Source organism: Centrocercus urophasianus, unplaced genomic scaffold (genome assembly GCF_019232065.1).
Source record: "Centrocercus urophasianus isolate 14NV4802_14NV808 unplaced genomic scaffold, USGS_Curo_1.0 seq_12, whole genome shotgun sequence".
Taxonomy (NCBI): Eukaryota; Metazoa; Chordata; class Aves; order Galliformes; family Phasianidae; genus Centrocercus; species Centrocercus urophasianus.
In genome coordinates, this window is record NW_024884364.1 from 52,121,454 (window position 1) to 52,149,034 (window position 27,581).

Genomic DNA, 27,581 nt, shown 5'->3' on the forward strand with positions numbered 1-27,581 from the left:
AGGCCCCTAGTAATCTTTGCAACCCTCCACCAGACTCTCTAGAAGTGCCCTGTCTTTCTTGAACTGAGCAGCCCAGAACTGGGCACAGTACTGCAGATGCAGTCTCACCAGGGCCAGGTAGAGGTGGAGAATCACCTCCCTCGACCTGCTGGTCACGTTCTTGTTGGTCACAAGTTTCCTGACCTCTGACTTAGCATTAATCACTAGAGGGATGTGGAACAGGACGCTCTGCTCCAGCGGCACCCAGGACTACAGAAGCAGTCAGGATGGATTTTGTTACAAGAAGCAGAACAAGTAAAGATGAAAACAGCTACATAAACCACCATCAGAAATTGTTACGCAGATTTTCAGCAAATAGGCAGTTCTCCCTATAGTAATCACAAGAGCTGGCAGTATTAATTCCCATGCTTCCCTGGTCTAGGTCCAAGAGAGGAAACATTGACAATGAGTTTTATGCTGGCACTGCCAACACCTCCACAGAGAATACAAATCAACGTCTGACATCATGCAGTGTTTCTCATGGTCTAATGAAGTTCTGCCTGATCCAAACACAGGTTCTCTACCCCCATTACTAAAGCAGCACTGAATGTCACCAGGCAGGATTAGGACTCATGGGGACAGGTGACAGCGAGGACTTCTCTCTCATTTTGTGCAGACATTATTAAGTATCATCCAGTTAGGAACAGTTACATCCTGCGTCAATACCCTGCAATCCTGTTACTCAGGAGACACCAAGCAATCTCCGTGAAAAACCAAATGCAACAATATTATGATACACAGATGAGTAACATAAAAAGAGTAACACCCCGTTTTGAGGAAAAAAAGAATACTGAACTAGGAACACAGCAGTCGGCAGGACAAGGCAGAGGACTTCGTAGCTCGTGCCGTTAAACACCTTCAGTTTCCTCACTCCTCGCAAAACAACTTTTAAAACAACTTTGCAACAGAGTCCCCTTCTGTGTGCCCCTGCCCCTCGGGAAGCCCCAGGCGGGCCGAGCCCGGCCGAGCAGCACGCGGGCCGGCAGCAGGCGCCCACCCCTCGGGCCCTTTCCTCCCACCAGCCAGATGGCTCCAACCCTAATCCGGAGCCGCTAATCGCAGCGCGGCCTGCCGCTGGCAGCGCGCTCCGCCGTCGGGGCGAGCCGTACGAGGAGCCCGCAGAGCCCGGAGCGCCGCGCGGTGCAGCGGGGAGCCGGGGGCGAGCGGGCGCAGCGAGGGCTTCACCGGTACTCACCGGACATCGTGCGGCCGCGGAGCCACTGCCGAGCGGGGCGGAGACCGAGCTCTGCCGCCCGCCTCGCCTGCTTCCCCGGGCTGGTAAATCACCAAATGGGATTAGCCTCGTTCCCGCTGAAAACAGTGGGAGGTGAATTACGCTCGCGCGGACTCCTGTGCGCAGGGGCGGAAAACCGGCATTAACGGCAGGGTTGGCACGACGCGACCCTCCCCAGTTTTCACGCGGGGGAGTCGCTCCCTTCTCGGCCCCGAGGAGCGCGGAGCCCCGCACCTGCCGCCCACCTGGGCCTCCCGCTGCCCCCCACTCGTGGCTGTAGCGCTATGGCGCCGCCTGACGGCGCGGCGCGATGAAATGTGACGCTGTGCTCTCTCGTCGTTGCCCCATAGCCTGGCCCTCCTCTCACCTCGGCCGGGCCGGTGGCTGTCGTAGTGGACAGCAGGTTGGCCGTGAGCCAGAAAGCTGAAGGGAGACCGGGGACAGTTAGAGGCCAGGCTCTTCTCGGTGGTTTCTAGCGATAGGACAAGGAGCAGCATCCTAAAGCTTGAACATAAGAAGTTCGGTACTAACATGCAAAAGAACTTCTCCACTGTGAGGGTGATGGAGCACTGGAACGGGCTGCCCAGAGAGGTTGTGGATTCTCCTTCACTGGAGATATTCAGGACCCACCTGGATGCCTACCTGTGCAACTCGATGATCCCCAGAGGTCCCTTCCAACCCCTACAACTCTGTGATTCTGTGGTCCGGAGCTCTAACAGCTACTTTGTTTTCCTTCCTTCCCCTTCAGACTTAAACATATTCCCTATATAAATACCCAGTTATGCCAGTTAGAAGCAAAATTAGCACTGAAAGCAGTGCCTGCACACTGCTGTGTTGATGTCATTAGATGGAGAACTTGAGAAAGTTAAACACTTGGTGGGAGTTCCGACTAATTCAAGTTCAAATTCTCCATTAAAAAAAAAATAAATCTGTCTCTTCACTTACAATAATAATAACAGAAACCATTTCAACTGAATAAGAAATTGTTTAGGAAAAACTGAGAACAAATTTAAATAATTTGTAGTAGCATTTTAAAAGAAAAAAATCTTTATGCTCTTAAAACTGCACATAAATCCTTCTTGAACACTGATCCTGAACAAGAGATACACAAGATGCTTCCTTTTTCTTTTTTTTCTTTCCTCTAATAGCAGCTTAGACATTCAAGGTACCAGCCAGCCAGCATACATTCCATAAAATAACTCACAAAACGAGCAAACTTCATTTCATTGTAGGTAAAACAGAGTATGTGTTTATTGAATATTTTCAAGAGAAAGAACGAGCATGGATATTTTTATTGTTAAACAAGCAATGGAGGTGGTAACCACAAAAAGCTTTAAAATCTACCTGACAAAACATACAGTGACTTTCATAAATATTAACATGAGAAGTTTGTATCTTTAAAGAAAAAGCACGTGTCCTGGAAAACTATTAAAATATATTATTGATGATAAGTTGAAAGCGGTAGCCACAAAGCTGCTCGTTATCTTTGCATGTTGTCAAAGTGTTTCCATGTTTGAACTGATGTACGTGATAACTTCTTACATTCAGGATCAAAATAAAGATATGAAATATCCATGTCAAATATCACGGAGATAGAATAGTATTTTATGAAGTGTTCCTGTCCAGACGATGTCTTTCTCTCAACAATTCAACAAACACGACAAACACCTACGTCCATCTGCATGCAAATTTGTAAGAAAATACATTCTTCATGTATTTCCTCTATGCTTATAAGTTAGCTAAAATAACCATATGATAGAATTATGTCACTAAACCACTAGTTTTGCCAGCTTCTCACCTGCATTTCATTCCCTGAAGATAGAGAGACTGGAAAAGGTTTTGATGATAATTTTTGTCTGCCTACAAACATTGTTAACACAGCAAGGTTGATGAGGAGCAAGAGAAGAAGATGGAGCAGCCTCACTAGCAAAACTCAAAGTATCAACTATACCTCTGCTAAAAGATATGTACAACATTTAAAAGTTGGTAGCATAGATTCATAGGACAAAATGTCACAGATTGGTTCTAACTGATTCCAAAACCTCTGCATCTAGTTTTCTTTTGAAGAAATTATGAAGAATACATTTCTTAAAATAAAAAGAAAGAAAGAAAAAAAATGTATCAGGTTGCCTTTGGAGGCTTCTAATTTTTCAAGAAGGAAAACATAATTTACAACAGATTCCAGTTCCCTGAGAAGAGCCAAATGCCATTTCAGTAATAAATAAGTAAATACAATTAACTTGTGCTCTCCTCATTTTATTTATTTTAATCAGTGGTTCGTCGGTGCACGTGTTCTTTTCATGTTGTATTTGAAAATTAAGAATGTATTTTCCATCTATAGTTCTTTCTGCTTTGCAAGAGTTCAGACATAAGATACGAAGTAAAGGCATTAAAATGCTCAATCATTTACTTCAGTTTTTTCTTAAGTACCACAGACAATACAGAAATATGCAAAATGTGTGAATGGAAATGGCATTTCTCTTATTTCTGTCCTATCAGAATGATTAATTATTTTGGGCAATTTAGAAAACAAGAAAAAAAATTCTTCACTCATAAACCAAAAAAGCTGACAAAAGAAAAAAAAAAAAAACACTCATAAACCAAAATATTTTAATTTTTAGCTCATATTAAGCTGGAATTCTGCATTTAAAATAGCTCCTGAATTAAAATACTTATCCAACATTTATGAATACAGTGCAATACTTATCCTGCACATTTTAAGTACATCTTTGATGATATAAATCTCCAGGTTTAAGAGTAACGTCATGTAAAAGAAAATGGAATTGCAGTGCCTCCGCAAAACATTCATTAGAGGAAGATTTTTTGCTCAGACTTATGAAGCTGAAAAAAATGTCAGATCTGTGGGCAGAACATCGCCAACCAAAGGAGTGTGTCATCAGAGGACAGTTTTCATTTCAGCAGTTTACACTGTGGCCCCACCTAAAAGAAGGAAGATTAACATGAATCATTTCTGCTATGGATATCCTTTGCCAGTGCTTCTACATCAGCTGCTTCCTGTGCTCATTCTTCTCCAGGTCCCCTTGAGGCATGAGGTGGGAACCTCTTACCACTACAGAACTATGGGCAGCTTTTCCCTTTCCTCTATCTCCTCCCTCTTTTCAGAGGGCAGGGAGGTCACAGACTGCATCATCTGACATGATGCTTTTGTTACACCTTAGCTATAGACACGGAAAAAATGTGACTGTCAGATCCCTTGGGGCACAAATAACCTCCCACAGTTCATCCCCAGGCCTGAAAACACCCCCCCCTTGGATGCAGGTGGGTATTTCCTGTGTAGTACTGTTCAGAGAAAACCTGGCCCCTCTGGAGTTCCGTGGCATCACCAGCAGCACTCTGCCTAGCAAACTTCTCCATGTGCACGGAGAAGAATTTTCCATATGTGTTCTGCACTTCATTCGTGTCTTTACAATCCAGTGAATGTTTTAATACATGATAAATGTATTGGTTGTTAGTCCTATAATAGAATAGATAACAAAAATCAGAAGTTTAAATTCCTTTCTGACAGCTAAGCACCAGGGAGTTGCAAGACTGGGGCTGCTCCCAAGGATGTTCACAGGGCAGCCTGGACCAGAGTCTAGCCAGCTCAGTGCCACCCCACCACACTAGGAGTGGGCAAGCCAGATTAAGGTGATGATGGCAAAAGGGTCCTGTGGGCAACCCACTGACCTTCAGGTCAAGACAACCAGCCAGGCCTAAGACCAAGTCAAGAAATCCAAAAAGCCATCCAGAACCATGGCTGGGCAGGAACACTAGAGATGCAGACAAGGCCAGGAAAGGAAGAAATGAGCTGAAATTGGAACCCGGAACAGAGGGCATATGGAGAAGCCCTATGTGAGGCTGATGCAGGTGATTCAAGCAGATCTGTGGGCTCAGGGCCATAACAGTCAGTCATCTCCATGGGTGCAAAGACTTCACATTACTCAATTCCTTTCAGGAAGTGGTGTATATCTGTCCTTTGGGTACATCGTGGCTTCCTATACTTGACTGAGAATTCCCAAGATCACATACAGGCTAGAGAATGTTTGGCCATAATTAGCTTATTTCTATCCCCACAGAATTTTTTTTTTTATTATTTTTATTTTTTATTTTAGTAAAATTCCCATCTTCTTCAACACAGAAATTGACTAATTGTGTCTTACCACGTGGTTTGAAACAAAGCTTGTTGTTCTTGTAAGCTGTGTAGGCCGCAATAGATCCAACAACTAATATCACAAAAGCAGAAATTATAGGAGATGTAACTCCAGCTATTAATCCTGAATCTGTAGAAAACAAGAGAGATTTTTTTCAGATGCAGTGAAATAGTATGACTAAGGCATATTACCTACAAGTACGTGTTTTTTGCAAAACTTTGAAAATCATATGGTGAAACATTGGAAATCCATTAAGTAATTAAGTAATTAAACAGAAGACTGGCAATTATGGTACACTCAGCTGATATGAAAACAGTGTCATACAGCATCATTTAATATATGTACTACTTTTATAAGGCTAACATTTTCTCACTGTTTATGATGATCTGAAACAAATTATAGAATAAAATATTTACTATACCCGTGCTTCCACCATGATTGAAATTATGCCCTTCTTCTCCTGGAATAGAGGATAAAGTTTCATCAAAAATTGTCTTTCATATTTTGAGAACAAAGTATTCTGCATTTCCTACAATGTGAAATGGGGCAGCTAGAGTGGGATTCTGTGACAGAGAAGCTCTGATTCTAATCCTGACTGGCATCAGTTTCAGTAGGAGGAATAGAGTTCCTTCCTCCTGCCACTTCATGTTTGTAGAAGAATACTGTCTGAAGAATATAAACAAAAAGATAATCCTTAGCTGTCTATGTCAGACTGATTTAAAGGAAATAGGAGGCCAACTCTACTCTTGTTGTCCTCTACTTCTGGACAATAAGATGATTTATGTCAAGATCATAGACTTGGAGTGTCTACTTTCAGTTCTCAGTAGAAGCTTCTTTGGGACTGTCCAAACAGAATTTGAAGGAATGAATCCTGCAAGGCTCTGGCTTATCCTTGCAAGGCATCTAGAGATATGTTTCAAAGGAGCTAAAGCTTGGTGCTAAAAGCCATGGAGAAAGATGACTAGTCTACATAAAAATAGCAGTCTTGTCCTACACCTTCAGTAATAAACATTTGCGTTAAGCAAAACCAGTGAGCTCTGATTTATAAATATAAGAGAGAAAATGCAATGAAAATTGTCAAATACTACCTGCAATGTGTGGTGGTAAAGGCTTCCCATCAACAAGATCGAAATCGTTAAATCCTCCTGCAAGATAAATATTAGGATTTCTGTTGCAAAATTATCTGAACAGTGGTAACATCTTCAGTTCCCTTCTCTGGCTTTTTTGTAACAGTTCTGGGAAAGGTGAGGGACTTTTGAAATCCCAGTTTCCATACAGCAGCTGTCTTACAGGAGCAGTCACCCATTTACATTCACTAGAAGCTAAAGTACTGAAACTGTTGCTGTCTACCCATCCTGAGCATGAAGACACGTATGTTTGAAAATATGTTAAATTTGTTCTGTATTTAGGAGTCCAAATCTCAGAGCCACTTTAGGCTACTAAACACAATATGCAAAAGCCCTGCTCATTAACTGGCCCAGCTCTATTCACAGAAGTAGACACTAGTGGGATGAGTGAACCTGGGCCTCAGTAGAATGTATCCTAATATAGTAAGGACATCTCAAATCCCAGCAGCTCTTGTAGTGGCAAGTCAGTAGGTCCCTTCTAGGAAAGACTTGAGAAGGGCATATCCACAGAGCATCACTACAGTCATGCCGGCAGTAAATATGATATACGTGACAGTAGCTAGGATAGATGTATCACCTCCACTGTATTTAAGTGGGTGTCTGGGACAACAGTCAAAAGCAATCTTAAATCCATCTCTCCTGTCCCACCTGTTGTATGCCCCAGAGCCATCTCAGTATGGATTTGTATGTAGCCGTATCCATTTCATAGAGGTAGATGTCAAATTTGAACCTTAGCATGGTTCCATGTATACATACCAAAAATGAAAGGAGAAACAAGATAAATATTAGTTTCATGCTGCTTAGAAGTCAATGTCCTCTCTTTCGGGGAGGCAGAAAAGCTTTATGGTGCCAGAACAAAAGCTCAGAGAATCTTTCCAAACACTGAGTCAGGAATAGTGAGGAAAGGAAGGAAAGGGAGGGAGGGAGGGAGGGAGGGAAGGAAGGAAGGAAGGAAGGAAGGAAGGAAGGAAGGAAGATAAAAATAATAAAAATTATAAATAAAGAAATTAGAGAGTAAAGAGTTCAACATATCTTCTCTGAACAGTTCCTAGTGCTAGATTTTCTATGGAGAAAATATTCTTACCAGTATTACTGTGGCTTCCTGGTCGTGGTGGAAGAGGTGGGTATAATGGTTGTCTTGGGATGTCACCTATTGACAATAAATAGTTAGATGGTTGGAGAAACAGAACAGGGAGCTGTAAATAAAGAGTATGATAACTTGAAAATGTATGCATATTGCTCATCTGTTCCTGTTGAATTCAGAAAATAACCTTGTCAGTAGGTTAAAAAGTTTCAAGCAGTATGTCAATAAATGATAGGGTACTGAAGATAGTTAGAAAATGGAAATTTTTCAAAACTGAAATGAGAGAAGAGCTCAAAAAATGTCCAAGGGAAACGTTTCTGGTAATTCTGGCACATGCTCATATTACTTTATTCTGACAGCTGGAATGAACAGTATGCTACTGCAGGTGTCAGCGGTGCAGTGACACAGACCTGAAAGTGTTCTGGGCTGGTCAGGAGGCACAAGGTTGTCTCTGTGCCCTCAGCAGGTATTGATATGAACCAGAGAGTAGTTTCACTGAACACATACTGAATTCATCTCATGCATGATGAATTTTATACTTTTAAACAGTGCAAAATGTACTCAGATTTTAGCATTTTTCCTTTTGAGCTGGCATTTTATCTAATTTCCACAAGAGTACTGGGAAGAGAGGAACTGGATAGAGAAAGATATGTGATCACAAGTAGCAGTTTCCAAATCGCATACACAGTGTTGGAGTAATGGACTGACTGAGGAAAAACGGCTATGGCTGTTCTTACTTCATAGTGCAGGCCTCCTCGTGCTGCCCCCAACCAGGTCAGTAGCATATTTAACTGCTCACATAGTCAGGCAGCAAATTTAGCTCTGAAAAATCAAAGTCAGGCTACTGAAATAAATGGCATCTTCCCTCCCTCTCCTTAAATCTTTCTTTTACCTCCAACTCATGTCAGATGCTCTTTCATTATGGCCTCTTCTTGCCTACATGCTAAACATAACACTCCTATTTGTAAGCTGTTTTAAAGTGCTGATTCAGCAAATTATTTAGAGATATGCTCAGCTTTAAGCATGAATTTATCCTACTGCATTCAATGGACTTTAGATACACTCTTAAATCTTTGCTGAATCAGACTTTGCCCAATTCATTCTATTTAATAGGAAAAGAGACTTGCTCTGTTCCAGAACCATGTGTTCCAAACTAAGACTCCACACAGAAGTGGAAAACTACCAATGTCACTGTTCATCCCCATTACCATGCTGCAATTGTGTTCTTTAAACACAACAAGATGTATATGTGCATCATAGATGCTGAGAAGATAATGTCTTCACAGCTACTGATAATGAAGTATATCATTAATTCCATTATAATGTATGAATTTCAATTAAAAACATGAACTGAAAATTGACCAAAGAAATAAAAGTCAAAAGAAACATCATGTGCTAACCAATGAGATGTTTTTTTACAGAAGATACTTAAGTAATTTTTTAGTAATTTAATCACCGTGTTATAATCATCATCTCATCAGCATATTCAGTAAAAACTTTGAAGAATGGAACAATCAGTATGAGCAGGAAGAAATGACAGCAGAAATGTGGGGCTTATCAACAAAACTATAACCAGCTTTTGAAGTGTGGATGAATGTCATTCAGCACAGGTATGAGATGTTAGAGGAGAACCCGAACAATATAAGCAGTATGATTCTCTGCATCTGAAACATGAATAAACCAGACCATTGCAATAGGACTTACATTTCTTTCTCTTCTTTTTTTAAAATTTAGTTTGGCTTTTATTTTCTGTAACCTTGATTCAAGTAGAATTTTATGTCTTGATTCAATGCTACTCAGGCTGTAGATTATTACAGCGTGCAAGAACCTTTCTAGAGTACTTCACAGGTATACCTCCAAACACAGTAGGTAAAACGAGGTGCAAAATTTTCCAGCATCTTGGATGTCATGCATTTACATACCTCAGCACATGCTATAAATACATCCTAGATGAGGTTTGCATGTTATAGAAATAAATGGAAGTTACAGCAGGTTACAATATCTTGACTGCCTGAAACCTAAACTGCATCATATCTATCAGCGCTCACCTCTGAACCATTCTTTCCCACAATTCTGATTCGTGGCCAGCAGAGCTAAAACACTCATCTCTGTTCACTGTCACCTCTGATTCCTAATCTTTGGCAGATTAATTTATGATAGCTGAATGAACTGCTAGTGTTATCTGTTATCTTCAGCCTTCTGCTAGAGGCTGTCTCTGTGAACCATGATGGCTGACTGGGCAATGTGTGCAGTTTCCATCTGTGGCCATGGTACTCCAATGTGGCAATGTTAACCACAGCAGACCTCAGTTAGTATAAATAGGCCACCACACAAATCTCTGTAGCTGGCAGCCAGACACAGCCTATCCTGGTGCCCTACTCTGCACGGTGCCTCTGGGACATGAGTATGGCTTCCTTTACTACAGCTTACGTTGCAGTCATGAAATCTTTTTGCCCAAGAAAGGCTTAAAAAAAAAAAGAGTACTAAAAAACCCCCCAAACTCACTTAATCACAACATATCTGAGAAAAGAAGAAAGTACTCACCTCCACCAAGCGCGTCTCCTAAATGCAGATCATTGTCTAAGAAACAAAAAGGAAGAAGGCTTAGATAAGAAAGCAGGGCAGACCTCTTGAGGGAAGTGAAACATCAGTTATTAGCAGAAAATGTAAAACAATGGTTGACAAGCAAAGTTTTTTTTCAGATAATACCCACAAATCCAAGTAAGATATTCCACTTTTCTCAAAAAAAAAACAAAACAAAAACCTTGTAAAATTTAACATGTGCCCACAAAAGAATTAATAATTTATATCATACTTTACACTCCGATTACAAAAGTTGCATTCCTTCAGAATAAATTTTATATTAGAAGCAAAGCCTGTACATCTTTCATGTATGTGCAGGTTAATTAAGTGAAATTAGTTATGTTAAAACATTAAGGTGCATCTATTGATTTGTTTGATTTGTTTGATTTGTTCATACTTATTAACTTCTGTGTCTGTAGGTCAAACCGTTATGTGTATACTTGTCTCAGGTATAATTTGTTGCACCTATTTCTAGAAAAAAAATCTTGGAAAGTAATAAACCTACTTAGGGAGACAGAATTGAATTAACTAATTTGTGTAAGGGTCATGGTGATAGAAAAAAATTGTGCTTCAAGTAATCATATGTGCCTCTCTAAGGTTGAGTGATGATCTGTTTATCTTTGGCAGAGCCATAAAAGTATTAAAATGTGCTTCAAATTCTGCACAGGCACATTGTGTAGTGAATCAGCAGGCTGTTACCATTCCCTAAGACTGTGCATGTGCCTTGCAGTAGCTGAAATGGAACTTTCCATTAAATAAACAATTTGCCTATGAGCTGCATAAGATGCAAACCTTTCAGGTGTGGAAAGAGTATGTAGGTGATATTTCAGGGTGTGTGGAACAACAGTGAGTTCTCAAAGGTCACTGATTCACATGCAGAAATATATCAGAGAGATGCTATTAAGTCCAGAGATCACTTTCTTGCTTCTAATAAATATGGAAATCTGCATGAATCTGAAGAAAAAGCAAAATCTACCTAGATAATAATAATCCTAATTGCCAAAGAAAATTAGATAGACATTCAAACATATGCTATTTTTTTTCGTTAGGCATCACAGTGCTTATCTGCTTTCATGCTTTCCTTCCATCCAAAGGAGGCTATTTTTTGCACAGTATCTATTCTCATCCTATGTAAATAGGAATACTCAGAAATGCTTTGAAGTCTCCCGGAAATCTGACAGGAACATAATCATATTCATACTGCATGAGTAGATGTGTTTTGTCAAACTAGGTGTTAATCCTGTCTAGCTAGAACAGAGCTGCATTGCAAAAATACCTCTCCATGTCAAAGGCTAGTACTTTAAGAAGCAATAATCTATTATCAAAACTAAGAATTCAAGTAAAATGCAGGGTTCTGCCCTGGAGGCTTCATGCAGAGATTTGCTGCAGAGATGCTGAGGTCAATATGAATTAAATATGAATAGAAACGTGTCTGTAAGCACAAGAAGAAACAGCTGAACAAAGGGTTAAAAGAACAGATGGTAAAGGCCACCATTCCCAGCTGTAAAATTGAGGAATGTGCTGTTTCTGTCAAAAACAGCAAGCCTGCACTCTGATAAGGCAGCAGTAAAGGTCAGCAGAAGAAAAGCAGAAGGGCACTCTAAACACAAACGTTGCAGCATATCACCTATACCATTATTTTCCTGCTAGTTGATCCATAAAACAGACTAAAAGCATAGTGTATGTACCCCAAACAAGTAAAAACAGACAGTGGGCAGCATGCTGGCCTAAAGTCCAGAGAGGCTTCAGTAAGCAAGTTTATGAGCACCTTACCATTATAGCTGATGACTTGTGAAAGCTATGAAGGTATGAATCTGTTCAAAAGCTAACTTGTCATCTCTTATCAAGAAGAACCACAGAGGCATGACAGGAGCTAGCAGCTGATATACCTTATCCTGGGTTGCACATGATGCTCACCAGACAACTTGAACACAAAAATCTCAGAGCACCTGAGTGTGTGGGTTTGAGTGTACGACAACTAAATTGTGGAATCACAGAATGACAGAACGGCTTAGGTTAGAAGGGACCTTAAAGATCCTCCAGTTCCAACCCCCTGCCGTGGGCAGGGCTGCCCCAGACCAGCTTACACTGCCCAGGGCTCCGTCCAACCTGGCCTTGACCACCTCCAGGGATGGGGCACCACAGTTCTCAGGGCAGCTGTGCCAGTGACTCATCACTCTCTCAGTAAAAAACCAATAGTCCAGCCCTCAAATCCATCTCTCTCCGATTTACAGATAAGAATGTAGGATTGCTATGAGTGGCTAAAACCTACTTATTTAGAGATTTCAAAAATAAATTTAATCTTTCCCTTCCATTGAAAGATACCTGCAGGGCAACTTCAACTCAGACAGGGATTCTTATGTGGGAAGCGATGCCGGTGATGCCCATACAGTAATTGGACCTACTCTACCAACATCATCATCTCAACGAGACATGTTTCTCAATGACACTGGCTAAATGAGACATAGAAGAAACATCGAGGTTAGTATGAAACATCAGGTACATTTTAGGACACCCTTTTATATCGTGTCTCTGAACGTTTCCAAACCCAGCAACGTATTTCAGAACTTTCTAAAAATCTGTTCTAATCGATTTTAAACTGCCTGCAATCCTTACTAGTGCCGGGAGAGATTCCAAAACACACTCTGGAAGACATTGAGTTCTTCATTCCCAAGAATTAGCAAAGTTGATTCAGGTAGGGCAGCCCTCCCACTGTCACATGTCTAACAGAAGTCCCAAAAACTCAATTCCTCTCACTGTACTGAGGTAGTGTCACTGTAACTATTGATTTCTGACTTGGCCTCCTAGCACGACTAAGGACAGAGTCTCTGAGGGCATGATTCAAGTAACCTACTTTGAATGTCTATATTAGGATGAGAACTGATCCACATTTAGGATTACCTGAACTGTTGTTAGACTTGCTGATTACTCCCCACTGATTTTAAAGGAAGTAGAGAGCAGTGGCTTCACTGTACTTTGCAATAGGTGCTTCTAATCTAGGTCAAACACAGATTCTCTTCACAAAAGCAAGAGGGAAGGAAGAGTGCACAGGATCTAATGGCTACCACGTTCACAAAACACTGCCCTGCTTGTACAGAGTGAACCAGCATCACGTGGAACATGTAACTCTAAAAATCTTACTGTAATATTTATTAGAAAAAGGTAGAAAGTTGTTCTGTGGCTAATGTTATCTAGCATTTCCTGATTCACGCAGTTTCCTTCAGTGTAATTTAGGTGAAAAATATCTGTGTTGTTATAAAATGTTGTCATAAATATGCATGTGGTTTTGTTGTTGTTTGGAGTTTGTTTTTGTCCAACAGTAACAGCCATTCATTGAAAAGTTATCATTGCTAATACTCAAAAATACAGCTGAAACCTTTCAGTCCTCTCTGCTCTTCTCAGTTTTTTTCCTTTCTGACTTAGGTCATTGTAGCAATCAAAACTAGATAATATTCAAGTCTGTTACCAAGCATTGTGAACACTTATGCTAAAAGAAGAGATAATGCAAAAAAAAAAAGAAGAAGAAGAAGGAGCACAGTCACCAATCTTTAGCTACATTTACCCATTTTTATAGACCCCAGGGATGTCAATACATGTTACAAAAGTATTAAGAGGACCATCTGGAAATAAAATGCCATCTGTGGCCAGCCATGCACTAAAGACTTACTGAAAATAATAAAGACATGCAATTGGTAGTTGTCCAAAAAATACTTACTTTACATACAGAGGACACAAATTCACACAACTTGTCTTAGGAATGGCACATTAACAAATACAAGCAAGAATCTCACACAAGACTGTAATGTATAATATCCATTATACATATTTATATATATAATGGATATCAAGTCATGACTGTTGTCTGTATTACTCACTCATCAGAGGTCTTGTTGGTCTTCTGATCACTGTGGGCTTCCTGGTAATTATATCATCTGTGTGATCCAATGATATACACAAAAAAAACACAATAATAAACTCTTAACATTGTTCAACTTATCAAAAGAAAGTATCTGCAAATTAAGAGAGCTGTATTTACTAAATCTTTATGCATCATAAACTAAAGAGAAACTAAACTAAAAAGGATATGTTGAGATATGTTTCCAAAACCCTCTTTTTTATTATTTTTTTTTTGTTTATTTGTTTCAAAGAGAAAAGATAATTTTATGTCAGAAAAGTTATGTTTTAAAAACAAAACAAAACAGAAAAAGCAGCAGTTTTCAGTTGTATGCAAATTAAAAATCTGGCGTTTCCCTGCCCTTCATGCTTTTAATTACAGTACTACCCTCTTCATGTTCCAGATCTCAAGAAAAATAGAAAGCACTTAAAATTTATTACTAGATCTAAATACCATAGGAAAATAAGGACACCTACCTGGGTGATCGAGAGCATCAGCTAAATCGAAGTCACGTTGACCTAGAAGGAAGCAGAGACCATTAGAAGCAGATATCTGTGACCTCTGAGGGCTCTGGATAAAACCAGAACCCTGCTTAGAATAGGCAGAATGGAAACCCACCCAAACAGGAGCTTGCCCAGAGCAAGCTGTCAGCCCTTGTCCCTGCCCCACATAGGCTTGAATGACCACAGCCATCAGCTTTCCTGGCATGCCCGCCCTGAGGTCACTTGCCACCTTTTTTTTTTCAAGTCTTTCTGTAACATATGTGAGCACTAACAGATAGACAGAAGTGTTTACCTAATTTAGTTTCACTGAACCTTAAAAAAATAGGAAAAGAGAGAAAAGAACCCTTTGTGTTCTGTCTTAGGTGACAATGACATCATTAAATGTCACAGCAGGGAAATGAGCATCCTGATCTTTGAAGTTAGCAGGTGAAAAAAAAAAGAATAAAAAAGGAAAATATTAAATATATGTAAACTGAAGTCTGAATTGAGTAAACGCAGGTATTCATCTGAGATTTACAAGGGCTGCTCTGATTGTAGTGCCTCCTGTTTTACAGTGTTGGCCCACAGTGTCAGAGGTGGATGTTCATGGTATGGCAATAGAGGTTGAACATTCTCACCAATATTCTGTTACATGTTGTTGCTGTGTGACAGATAGTAGCAGAGGGGCAGCCTGTCCATATGGCATCTGACATGGAAGTGTGGATGAAGCCAGGGTCTCAATGAATTCCTCCATGCATAAAGGAATGATACCCTCTGACACTGACTGATGCTGAACATTGAGGAATTCCAAACAGTGGATACGAGCACAGTGAAGAGGTGGGTGGTGCTTTTCAGCTGTTGGTGACAGCAACAGTTGATCTCCTCTGCTAGTGCAGATTTTTACAAGTGTGGCATGCAGGCTTTTTCTTATTCATCACTGGTAAAAAAGTGTAGATAATGGTGGTGATTATGCTGAAAAATAGGATTCTGTAGCTGAGAATTTGCTCTATCGAATAATATTATTGTACTCTTTGTATCTGCTGTAGTTTCTAAGGAAATAAATAGGAAGCATTACTTTTGCAGTGATCTACATACATTCCTCTCTCTGTGATCCACCATGTCTTTTTAATACATAGCCTTTGTGATTCACCTCTTTACAGATCAGGTATCCAGTAGTTCTCATCCAAATCAAAACCCCATTTTTCCTGTCTGCATGCCAAATAAAAGGTCAGCACATACAGACCCACTGAAAGAAACCCCATGTCTTGGCTTTTCCAAGCAGGAAAACACTGTGTCTACCACACAGGTTTCCTACTCTGCACCTGCTTATCAGTCTGCCTAAAAGGCTTAGTACCTAGCTCCAGGCTAAAGTTTTTCTTGGAAGGGATCAAAGTCTTCACAGCAAGAAAAGTCTTATTACTGGAGTGGGGAAGCTGGGAAGTAGATGTGAGCTGTTGGAGAAGCCCCTCAACTCAGCACTGGTGTCAGTCTTGGCTCCACGGGTGCTGGCAAAATTCATGTCACTCCCCCTGTTAATTGCTGCTTCGATAATGGCCCTTGTCTGTGTCAAAGAACTCCATGGGAAGATCAGTTAATCAGTGGTAGAACACTGCATGATCCTCGAATAGAAAGCAGCACAAAAGTATAAAGTGAAACCTTTTTGAGTCCTGTGAAAATTTTCACCCAAGTCTGTGAACTTAATTATAGCTGGTGTCTGACAGGAAAGATAAATCCAGGCCAGAATGCTGAACAGTGAGTGGTCTCGGAAGGAAAACTGTCCCTACACAATAGTGTGGCAAACTTATGTTTGGAAGGGAAAAGCAGGTAACAGCATAACACTGTCCTGCTAATGCTATCATACAAACATTTTATCTCATTATTTGAGCTGCTCATGGAATGTCCTCTAGTCTTATCCTGGCTGCTTGACCAGCCCAGCTGGGTCCACAAACCTTTCAGCTAGTCCCTTACATCAATAATATCCTAATGCCTGTTCTTAATTTTGTATAAATCCATTAAATGAAACAAGACATGAAATTGACAGTGGGTTTCCTCAGCCAGTACTCCTTCACTGGCTCCAAGCCCTTCCCCTGGATCTGTGTCACAGCTGTGCCATGCCTGGCTATGAACGTGCAGGCCAAGGGTAGATCCTACCCACTGGCCAGCCTCATCACCCAGCCCTGCCAGCCTGGGTGCATCCTGCTCCTAACACTTAAATCGCAAACAACAGAACCATAGAATAGGCTGGGTTGGAAGGGACCTTAAAGATCAACGAGTTCCAGCCCTCCTGCTGTGGGCAGGGTTGCCACTTACTGGATCAGGCACAGGGAAACATAGGATTGCTAGGGTTGGAAGGTACCTCAGAGATCATATATGGTCAAATTATGTTTCTCTGAAGTATATTTTAGTGACAGAAATACCAGCAAGTTCAGTTTGGGTGTCCTTCGATTTTGTCCTCGGTATAAATCATCATTCTCAAATGGCATCCTGAGAGCTGATGGCTGTCTGATCCGAGCCCTACTTCAGGGTAATCCCAGAAGGGCTCACACTTTGCCATGGGGAGAGTCATCGAAATAATTCTGAAAGACCAAAAAGCTGTTGGTCAAATCTGGTCCTGGTTTACAGGTCCTGGTAAGCAGCAACTAATGGTGGGGAAAGGAGCTACGGAGGTCTTAGAGAACTTGATAAAATTGGTTTCTAAGTGAAACCTATGGGAAACTTCCAAGTATAGCATATCTTTCAAGTGAGGAAAAGAAAAAAAATAACAGAGTTCTCTAATCCAAAAGTAGGTGGCATTCAGACAAGATCATGCAGATGACTCCAATTGCATGAGAAAGAGAAGCAGTAGCTGACATTTGTCCTTCTCCTGAAGTACATCATCTGGATTCCCTCTTCTGCTGTATGTCTGCTCTGTGGCCAAAATGGTAAATAAAGAAAAGAGGTGCTGTTTTGAGACAGCAAGGGAGAAATGCAAGACTACCAAAATGTTAAGGAGAATAAAAAAGAAGCCTGAGGATCCCCTGCAGAAAATGTTCAGATTGAATTTTTATTATTTCTGATGATCAAACAGATAATAAAAAGAAACAGACATCATGGCACCAACACAGAATGACTGATAGAGAGTAAGAAAGGAACCTACACTGAAGTTTCTCTGGTTATGTAAATATAAGCCTTGACAGATGGGCAGTATGTGGACATCTGTGTAGCACAGTAAATGATATTCCAATAAACTGAAAAGATTGCTTGGACTTCTATCCCAACTTCCTTCAATAATAACATCAAATCGTTGCCAAGAAGTAAGATTTTGTGGAGCAGAGTTTTAAATGATCATTCCCATTTCTGGGACTGTACCTAGACATTTTAAGAAACTAATTTGAGAGGATAACAGATGGTTAACTAGCTGAACAGCCCAAATTTCATCCACAAAATGGTGGGTATAAAAAGAAAAACAAATCAGAGACTCGGAGAATATTTTCCTCAATAGGAACTACAGTCACTTCAGAGATCTCTTAAGATAAATGGCATGAAGAATAAATTGGACAAGCATCATCATAGAACAACCAGACTTAATTGTGTTTTTCACCTAAATAAATGACCTTTTTTAAACTGCTTCCATAATAGAAACAACTGCATCTCTGCAGGAAGTATACTCATGAGAATGAGAAAGAAAGAGAGACATGGGAAAAAAAGAAAAAGACAAAGAGAGAGAGAGAGAGAGGAGGGAGGGAGGAAGGGAGGAAGGGCAGAAGGGAGGAATTTCAATTGGAAAAAAATAAAAATTCCTTTTGTGTATATATATATAACATGCATAAAGTTATGAAGAGATTTAGTTACGCAGATTGTGCTAGCTCAGAATTACCTCTGTTATTACTGCTTTGGGTTGGTGTGCTATCTCTTGGCATTAGTTCTAGCCTTTCTTCTGGGAATATCCCTGTTTGCACATAGAAATAAAATGACTGCACTAGTGCTTTTTGTTGTGTGGCCCACAGTTGTTCTTAAGCTGTTCTTTGAAGATGCTTATATGCTCCTGTCTGACACCACAGTACAGTCCTTACTGGCAAACAAGAAAATGCTAAGCTAAGAAAGCAAGCCTTCCAGATGGATATGCTGTTTGCACTGGGAAAGAAGCTGTTTCAATGATGTTTGTACAATATGTTCAAACACAATGAACAGTACTAACAGCAGGACTTTTGCTGGCACTTCCAGGATTATTGGGGATGTAATTCCTTCCTCTCCACAAAACATATGTAGTTGTGCCAGCAGAACTTTGAAGAATAGGCCTGGCTTCAATTGCTACCACTAGATTTCTCTGTGACAGCCACACGAGAGAACGGACTCCATGAAGCCAAACACAGTAGTTCAAATTATAGAGTTATTGCATTTATTTTTACAGGCATCATTCTTTCAGACAGGACATTTTCTTTCACTAGTGCTCGTACTTGCTATTAACCAGGCCAACTTTTTCCACCAAGGTGATCACTCCTTTGCAAAGTCAGATACACATTTAATACACACTAGCATTTGCCCATATTTGTTATTTGAAAATGTGGCCCAAGTAATTAAAATACAGATAGCAGCATCTTGTGCCTGTAGTTGAACACGAAGCCTAAATGTTAAACAGATTCATCACACTTCAGCGCTCTTTCAGATCTCCCACAATTTTTGAGAATTTACAAGGAGAAAGAGCAGATTCTGCTGGTGGATGCCACCTATTCACTATAGAATCATAAAACCCTTTGAGTTAGAAGGAACCTTTAAAAGCCATCTAGTCCAACTCCCCTGCAGTGAACAGGGACACCTACATCTACACCAGTTTGCTCAGAGCCCAGTCTAACCTGACCTTAGATGTCTCCAGGGATGGAGCACCCACTGCATCTCTGGGCAACTTGTGCCAGTGTCTCACCACCCTCACTGTATACATCTGTTTCCTTATGTCCAAACTAAATCTCTCCTCTTTAAGTATGAAACCATTTCCCCTTTTCCTGTCACCACAGACCCTGCTAAAGAGTCTGTCCCCTTCTTTCTTGTAGCCCTCCTATAGATACTGAAAGTCTGCTACTAGGTCTTCCCAGAGCCTTCTGTTCTTCAGGCTGAACAGCCCCAACTCTCTCAGCCTGTTCCAGACATGACCGAGGACAGAATTTTTCTCACAAAAGGCTACCATAGCATCACCACGTGACTTTGAACCTCAGTAAGTCCTGCAAAAACACTGCATCTGTATGAACAAAGTTTGTGGCCATAAAAAAGACAGACATTTAAAGAAGACAGCATAAATATTGTTAAATGAGAGTCAGGTAATAGAGCAAAGGAAATTAAATTCTCAGGCGTTCAGTACATGCAGTCTGTCGTTCAAGGTGAAGCTTAGATACGTGAGAAAATGTGTTTGTATGTATATGCACATCTGTGTGGCCATACAACTTTAATGTATGTGTGTGTTAGATGAATTCTGTCCTTTTGTCAATTAAATGATTAAATTAATGGGCTTTGAGTGCGCTGATAGCAGTCATACGACTGAGATAATATTAACTGTGCTACAAGTAAATCAGAAAGCAAAAAAAGTTAAAAAAAAAAAAAAACCTAAACTAAATATATATTTATATATATTTAAATATATATTTATATTATATTTATTTATATTTACATATTTATATATGTATTTATATATTTATATCTATTTATATTTATTTATATTTATTTATATATTTATATTATATATATATATTTATATATATACAAAGATATATATATTATATATATAAAGTAACAACTAAATATTAGGTATTTCAAAAGGGAAAATAAGTTGATTTAGCATTATTTAAAAACAACAAAAAAGGTTTCTTCAGCATGATTAGAGAAGAATTGTTTTTTGAATACAGTGAGCTTAAAAGATGATGAAGTTGGCAGATTCTGAGGAAGAAAAGAATGACATACAGATGAGAACAAATTTTCTGAAAGTATTAGGTATCTGAAATGAACATGATGCATAAGTCACCTGTGGGACTTCTGTACTTTTTGGCAGAAATGGTAAGATATTATATAATCATTGTACATACTTTCTCTGTTATGAGAAAATAGTACGTATTCTCCCAAGTCTTTGGTTCAGAGCATACCCATTTACTGGTCGTGCTTTGTTCACGAAACATCTATGTTTGTTTAAAGGAAATTACTCACATAAGAAAAGTTGTGTGAGAACACAAAGGTTTATGCCCCCGAGTGGACACTATGGACTCACTGTGGTGAGCGGGCATATTTCTTTGATGTAAAACTCTAATGATCCACGTCTCCTGATGAAGTTACATTTGATCATTTCTTTCTCCACCACGGTCCTTTCATAAACAATGTTTGCCATTTCAGCCCCTTGGTGGCGTGGCGGAAACTGAGTGTGCTTTAAAATCTGTAATTAAGATCTAAGATCCAGTCTACAGACCACAGCGTATGGACCTGATTATTGGGTTCATGTGTTTTGCCAGGCCGCTTCTGTTTATGTTTTGAACTCAAAGGAAATGAAAAAGTCTTTCTCACTTATTCATACAAAAGCACATTTAAATAATTACCAGCCAATAAGATGTATTAATAAAGCATGAGTGTAGTTTGTGTCCGGGCAGCTGCTTTGTGTCTGGGCAGCATGGCCTCATCAAACATTAAAGGTCTTCTATTTTTATGGTGTTTGCTTTGCTGCGGACAAACAGCAGCTATTCAAAGGTAGCTATGCTGCTTATGATGTGATGCACCCTTGCATACATAACATCAAATAGATACAATTTTCTGAATTTTTCTCCAGAGTGAGTGCAGAAGAAGCTGATGTGTCTCCTAAAATTACATGCAGAATAAAGGAGCTAAGACCTCTAACAAAGCAGCAGAGAGATGCCAGCCTTGGTCACTTCTGTTTCTCAGAGTATCTTCTCATGTACATCATCTCCTCTCCACCATCAGAACAGAGACAGAGAACTACCTTTGGCTCTTCAGCAGGCAGGATGGGCAGCACAGACCTCAGCAGTGTTGTTCCGTAACCAACAAGATAAATTTGTTCCAGAAATTCCATGTGTAGCAAAGCCTGCGCACCTGAAGTCACAGTACTTCATGGGCATAACTACCAAGGTTCCAAGGGGATTAATAACACAGCCATGTCATAAAATGGGTTTCGCCAGTGTGTTTGATATGCATTCTCCACTTGCGCTCTCTAGAAAAGTAACAAAGAAGCGAGGCCTACAACTGCTCTGCTTTGCACCATTGGCAATGTGTTTTCTTTCAGATAATAAGGCTGGAAGGCATTAGAGGTCAGCACTTAGGTCTGTATAGCAACAAAGTCTCTAAGTCTCAAGTGCCACCCCAGTCTTACTTAGATTAAATAAAAAAAAAAAAAAAAAAAACAACAAGTGAAACTGTGATCCATTGGTTGTGGCTGTTCAGGCCTGTTCTCTGTGTGCTGTGCATGCCTGGTTCCTCCACCACAGCTACTGTGAGGCTTTGGGAAAAAGGAAGGACTTTGCTTTATTTTGTCTGCTAATCTTAGTGCCTACCCTGGCCATTGTTTTTATTTAATCTGGAGGATTGCTGATTCCTGAAAACATATTGCTGTGATGTAGCTTTGTCAATAAATTACTCAGAAATTCAAATGTATGGCTGTCAGAAAAAGCATACACAGCAGAAGTTGGATCATATTTTCATAGCCCATTCAAATGGTTTCTTTTAATTGGGATGGCCTACTTGGCTTCCTGAGATGCTGTCTTACAATCAATATTTTAGATATATTTTTCGTTAACAGACATGGATTTTAGATTCCATGTGGAAATGAAGGAAGATTAATGTTAAAAGAGAAGATTAAAACAGTATGGAATTATCTCCTCACAGCCAGAAAACAAAATGCCATAGAAATGCATACTTTTGTTGATTTCTGCTCTTGAAAGACTTTTGGCATTCAGTTGTTTATTTGTTGTCCTCAACAGGATGGAAAGAGATTGACAATTTCTGATGCAAATGAGGAAAAATGCAGACTGAAAACCGGCAGTTTGGGCGCTGCTTGCAAAGTAGCAGCAGTGTTTGAGAAGCGACTAGAGAAGCTGAGCAAACACAACTGTTGTTGGCTCTTCCTGAGCTCTGGCATTGCAACAGCTCAGCTGATAGCAGTGTTTCAAACAGTTCAGGTATGCTACCTATCGCACTGCAGTCACACCCTTGGATGGCAGTACCGACTTGCCTACAGAGGATAGCAACTCTGCTGCTGGGAGTGGAACAGCTTTGGTACTCAGCAACAAGGGAATTTGTTGTTTAATACATCCCCTCTGATACCATGAGTACTTCAGCAGGTATGCAGGGACCACACGCACTGATGGGCAGGACAGGAGTTTGATGGAGTTGTGTGAGATAAATGTGACTGGGTTTGCACCTCTCCCATTCTGTCTTTTAACTCCAGTGGAAACTACATTATTCATAATAACTAAGACACGGCGTCTAAAATCCAAACAGGTCTGTAATTTTCTCCCTGCAAAACGCCTAGGCAATTACCTGAGAACACAACTAGTTTTGAGTCAAAATCTTAGTAAGCCTTGGTTTGACAGTGATATATAGTTTACTTGCTAGCAATGCTATTCCTTTTACCTGTATAGCACTCAGTATGCAATGGAGTAAAATTAACTCGTCTGAATCATCAACTTCTGTATAGTCGATGCTACTGACTAACTATGTAACCTACCATCTGGTCTTAAAAAACATGGATAGCTAGTTTGTATCTATACTGGGTACCCAAGGAGTATTTCTGATCATTCAGGTCTGAGCAAGGGTCTCAACTGTTTTCCAGTTTCATATAGGAGAGAACACCTCAGATTGCACCACCTCATCTCTGACATGTACACATAAGATGAAAACTGAGGTGTATTGCCCAATTGAAGCCTTTAATATGTTTTTAAATGGGAAAATCTCAGTTACTGGGGGTGAGGTCCTAACTGTGTCTTTGCACGCCCTACGCAAGATGTATAGGCACAGCTGAAGTTGGATTACCACAGGTCAGCTGAGTCACAGTAACTGACCTGTGACATTAGCATGAACTTTGGCAAAAGAAGTTTCTAAGAGGCTTCTTTCGTTTGGATTTGGCCTAAAAGCCACCCAGGCAATTAGCTGTTGCATCTCAACTTGTACAGGAGAACTTGTGTAACCTGCCCAAGCTTGAAAATTACAGAAGCCGAAAAAGCACAGAAAATCACAGTAAGCATGCAAGTTTCTAAACAGTGTCAGATCTCACTTTTTTTGAGCAACGTGGTCCTTAGTTGTGCTGTGTCTCTCTTGAGAAGAGTCCAGCCAACCAGCTGAAGGTGCCTTCGTACAAAGGAAGCTCTAGATCATAAGGGGAGTCATAGCATCTGGCCTGGCCACAGTGACCTGGCAGTTTCTAGGAGCTATCACAGATGGTTAAAGCCTAGGTAAAAATTAAGGCTGCATATAAAAGGCTGAATCATGCTATAGACATTCATATCCTGAAGACTTAGACCAGCTTTTCCATAGCATACCCAAGCCTTTCCTAACTGTGTCTTGACTAGGGCTGAAACATGGTTCCTATAGAAGTTTGCTGAAGCAAGTAAATACTTTGATGATAAAATTAAATGGCTGTTGCAACAGAATTAAAATAATTCATTTTGTTTCTCAAAAGTGGATTAAATAGTTTCCACAGTCATAAGACTGTGCCAGAAGTCCTCAGCAGCTTCCAGCAATGACTTTTTCCCTGAAGCAGGGCCTGAACTGCCTCTTAATTACATGTGTGCAGCAGGAACGGTTAGCCTGACTGCCCTAGTAATTACAGTGTCACAGCGTATGGAAATCAGCTTACCCATGCTCAGATAATTCAAATAGAAATACTCAGCATAAGAGAGATCTCCAGAACAAGAAAGACTACATGCCAGTAATGAGAGAGTGTGAATCATCCCTGTTCACAACATGCTACAGGGCAGGCCATCACTGACCTGCCGCTCTGCCGTTTCAGTGACACATTACTTGTAGAAGACTTCCAAGTAGTTCCTCATTTTTAAAGAAATTATTCTAAGTATACGGTAACAAACACTGAATTTTATCATCAAAGATTTTACTACATTTTTTAGGGGATATTTACAAGAACCCTTTCTAACTAAAGGTGAGTTTTTTCACTGCTCATCCCTGCGAGATCTCCCTGGGACTCCATTTAAATCCAGGCTGATAGGAGGAAGAGCAGCAGCAGCTATTTTAGAACTAGTGGTTAATGATCAGCTTCTTCCTGCGGTCAAACATAGCTCTAAAAGTATTTGCAGTAATACACAACAAAATAAAAAGATCACCAGAAAGCTACATGTCAGATGCACATGAGGATGATCCTATTTGGTTTGATAGCAAATGAAATTTTACAGAATGCTTTGCTAAAAGAAAATGACTTCAGAGTTTACAATGAAAACTCAAAGGGATTACATTTTCTCCACCTATATTCATTTTTCAAAATCCATTCACAAGACATCTTCAGATGTGCATTAATCCTGCGTATAAAGAAATACATATGCCTGTGTCTGGATTTTATATATTCAGAAATATGTTGGCTAAAGTTAATCAATCGATACCAATATTATAACTTGATCATTTTAAAACTGCAGCATTTAAAAATGCTGCATTTAACTGTGCATTTAAAAATACACAACATGTTTCTAAACATCAATAACCAAGAAAAGCTTTAAAACTATGAGAAAAACATTTGACTAAGGATCTTTCTGGAAATGTTAAGATCTCCTGGAAACTCATTTTACAGCTTCCATTAATAAAAGTATATATTCAAGTTCAAGCTTGTGAATAATTTTAGGAAAGTAACACCAAAGGGAAACTACAAAATGATAATAAGCAAACTCTAATTAGCACAATTATTATCAGTGAAGATCCAAACGCTATGTATCTCTTTAGAAACTGCCAAAGTACTTACCTAAACGCTCTTGAATGTTTCTCATGAAATAGTCACAACAAAAATAGCAAGTGTTTCTAAACAAGTGTATTTGTTGAGAGGCTGAGGCTTTGCTTTTGTTGTTGTTTTTCATTTTTAGTAACCGCACCCTAGAAATAAGCCAATTTCACTTACCTCTTACATGGACAAGAAGATAGCCAAGGAAGACAAGAAAGATGCTTCTGAATTTCCCCATGGTCTTCTATGCAGAGCTTTGGTTGCGCCGATTGTTATTCCCAGGCAATGATGGGTAGGTGTTGGTAGTGCCAAGGTTTGAGGGAGACACTTTTAATCAGTGGCTACGTCCAAAGAGGTCTTTCACCATCACACTCATGTACTGAGGACCAGGGAGAAGCCCCTAAATGCCTCACCTGGTAGGGGGCAGGTGATATACACAGGCAGCCCTTTGGCAAAGCCACGTGCAGCACCCGTAGGTGACACCTGCCCTCTAACAAATGCATTTATCACCCAGGAGGCGAAGGCGGAGAGCAGGGGAGCTGCCTGCAGCACCCAATGAGATGGGAACCAGCGTGCTTTTACTCCACCTCTTCCCCTGAAGGAAAGCCAACCTGTTTGACGTCTTCTCCAAAGTAGGGTGTGGTGCCACAGGAGCTGAAATGACCTGGGAGAGGAGGTAGGTTTTCTCCAAAGCATGCCTGAACAATCTCTCAAACGTACTCTGCGCACAGAGCGCTCCTTCCCTGTTCAGTTCTCAGCTGACACCTCACTGCCGCTAAAAGAAATCCTCTTGGGAGTCCAAATGAAGGCCATAGTTAGGGAAGTGAGAGGCCAACAGTCTGCTTTGCAAGGATTGGGGATAGTATACAGAGGCATAACAAAAAATTAAGACTGTGAACTTAACATGGAATGTCAGATGCTGACCTGGAGCATGGCCAGGTCCCAGGTGGATGCTCTTAGTCACGAGGTAAATATGTCTGTCTCGCTTTTCTCCACTGATCTAAATGTACTTTCTAAATAAAAATGTCCATGCATATCCTGCAATTAGTGCCATGCCAAAATCCAAACAAGAGGGGGAAAAAAGCTTTGGAAGAGCAGAAATCATGTATACGTGCATGAGCTTATATTAAAATCACAGTTAATTACATACATTAAAATGCAGCTTGCCATAATCCCTCTGTGGTAAATGCATGCCAGTTCATTTGCCTGCTGAACTCTATTGCCATCACCTTACTGGCACACAGAAGCAACATGGACACTGGTGAGCTCTCCTTTTCACTGGGATGTAGGCTGCAGACATTTTTGTCAGCAATATTTCAACTATGGAAGCAAATGCACTCAGGACTTTGCTACTATTAATAGCACATCTGTACACTCGTGGCATTGCTGGATGTTCCCTCCTGGTGAGGAGCAAAGGCTGGCTGGCCCTAAGTGCATTTCTACAGAGTTAAGTATGGAATTGTAGAACCAAAAACATATCCCGACATGGAAGGGAACCACAAGGACCATCGAGCCCAAATCCCAGCTCCACACAGGACCACCCAAAATCCAAATGCTATGTCTGAGAGTGTTGCCCAGACTCTCCTTGAACTCTAGCAGCTCAGGGCCGTGCCCACAGCCCTGTGCATCCCCTTCCATGCCCTCTGCCCTCTGGTGCAGCCCCTTTCCCTGACCCCCAGCTGCCCTCCCCTGACAGCTCCATGCCGTTCCCTCAGGCCCTGTCGCTGTCACACAGAGCAGAGCTCAGCGCTGCCCCTCTGCTCCCTGCGAGGAGCTGCAGCCGCCATCAGGCCTCCCCTCAGTTCTGTTCAAAGCAAGGGAGCTCAGCCTCTCCTCATATGTCTTGACCTCCGGGCCCTTCACCATCTTCATAGCTCTCCTTTGGATGCTAGTAGTTCTATGTCCTGAACTTATGCTTTTATGTCACCTACAATAAAGCGGAAGAGATCACGTAAAATTTGCTAGCATGACACTAGCATTTCCACAGGATTGTTTTTTCCAGAACACAAAAAAAGCAGGCATGTGTACTAATCTTCCTATCAGTGATGAATTTGCCTGAAGGAACAGAAAAGATAGCAAGGCTGTA

The 27,581-nt window shown here is 40.5% G+C and overlaps 1 protein-coding gene across 1 annotated transcript; it reads right to left on the reverse strand.

Annotated features, from left to right (window-relative positions):
- Positions 1-1,371: 1,371 nt before the first annotated feature.
- XG (Xg glycoprotein (Xg blood group)) lies at positions 1,372-25,733 on the reverse strand. Its single transcript, XM_042810320.1, has 9 exons — positions 25,673-25,733; positions 14,590-14,631; positions 14,094-14,150; positions 10,180-10,215; positions 7,636-7,701; positions 6,513-6,569; positions 5,846-5,884; positions 5,434-5,553; positions 1,372-1,745 (listed from the first exon to the last, which is right to left on the reverse strand). The coding sequence occupies exons 1-9, from the start codon at positions 25,731-25,733 to the stop codon at positions 1,372-1,374; spliced, it is 852 nt and encodes a 283-aa protein (XP_042666254.1).
- Between the last annotated feature and the right edge of the window lie 1,848 nt (positions 25,734-27,581).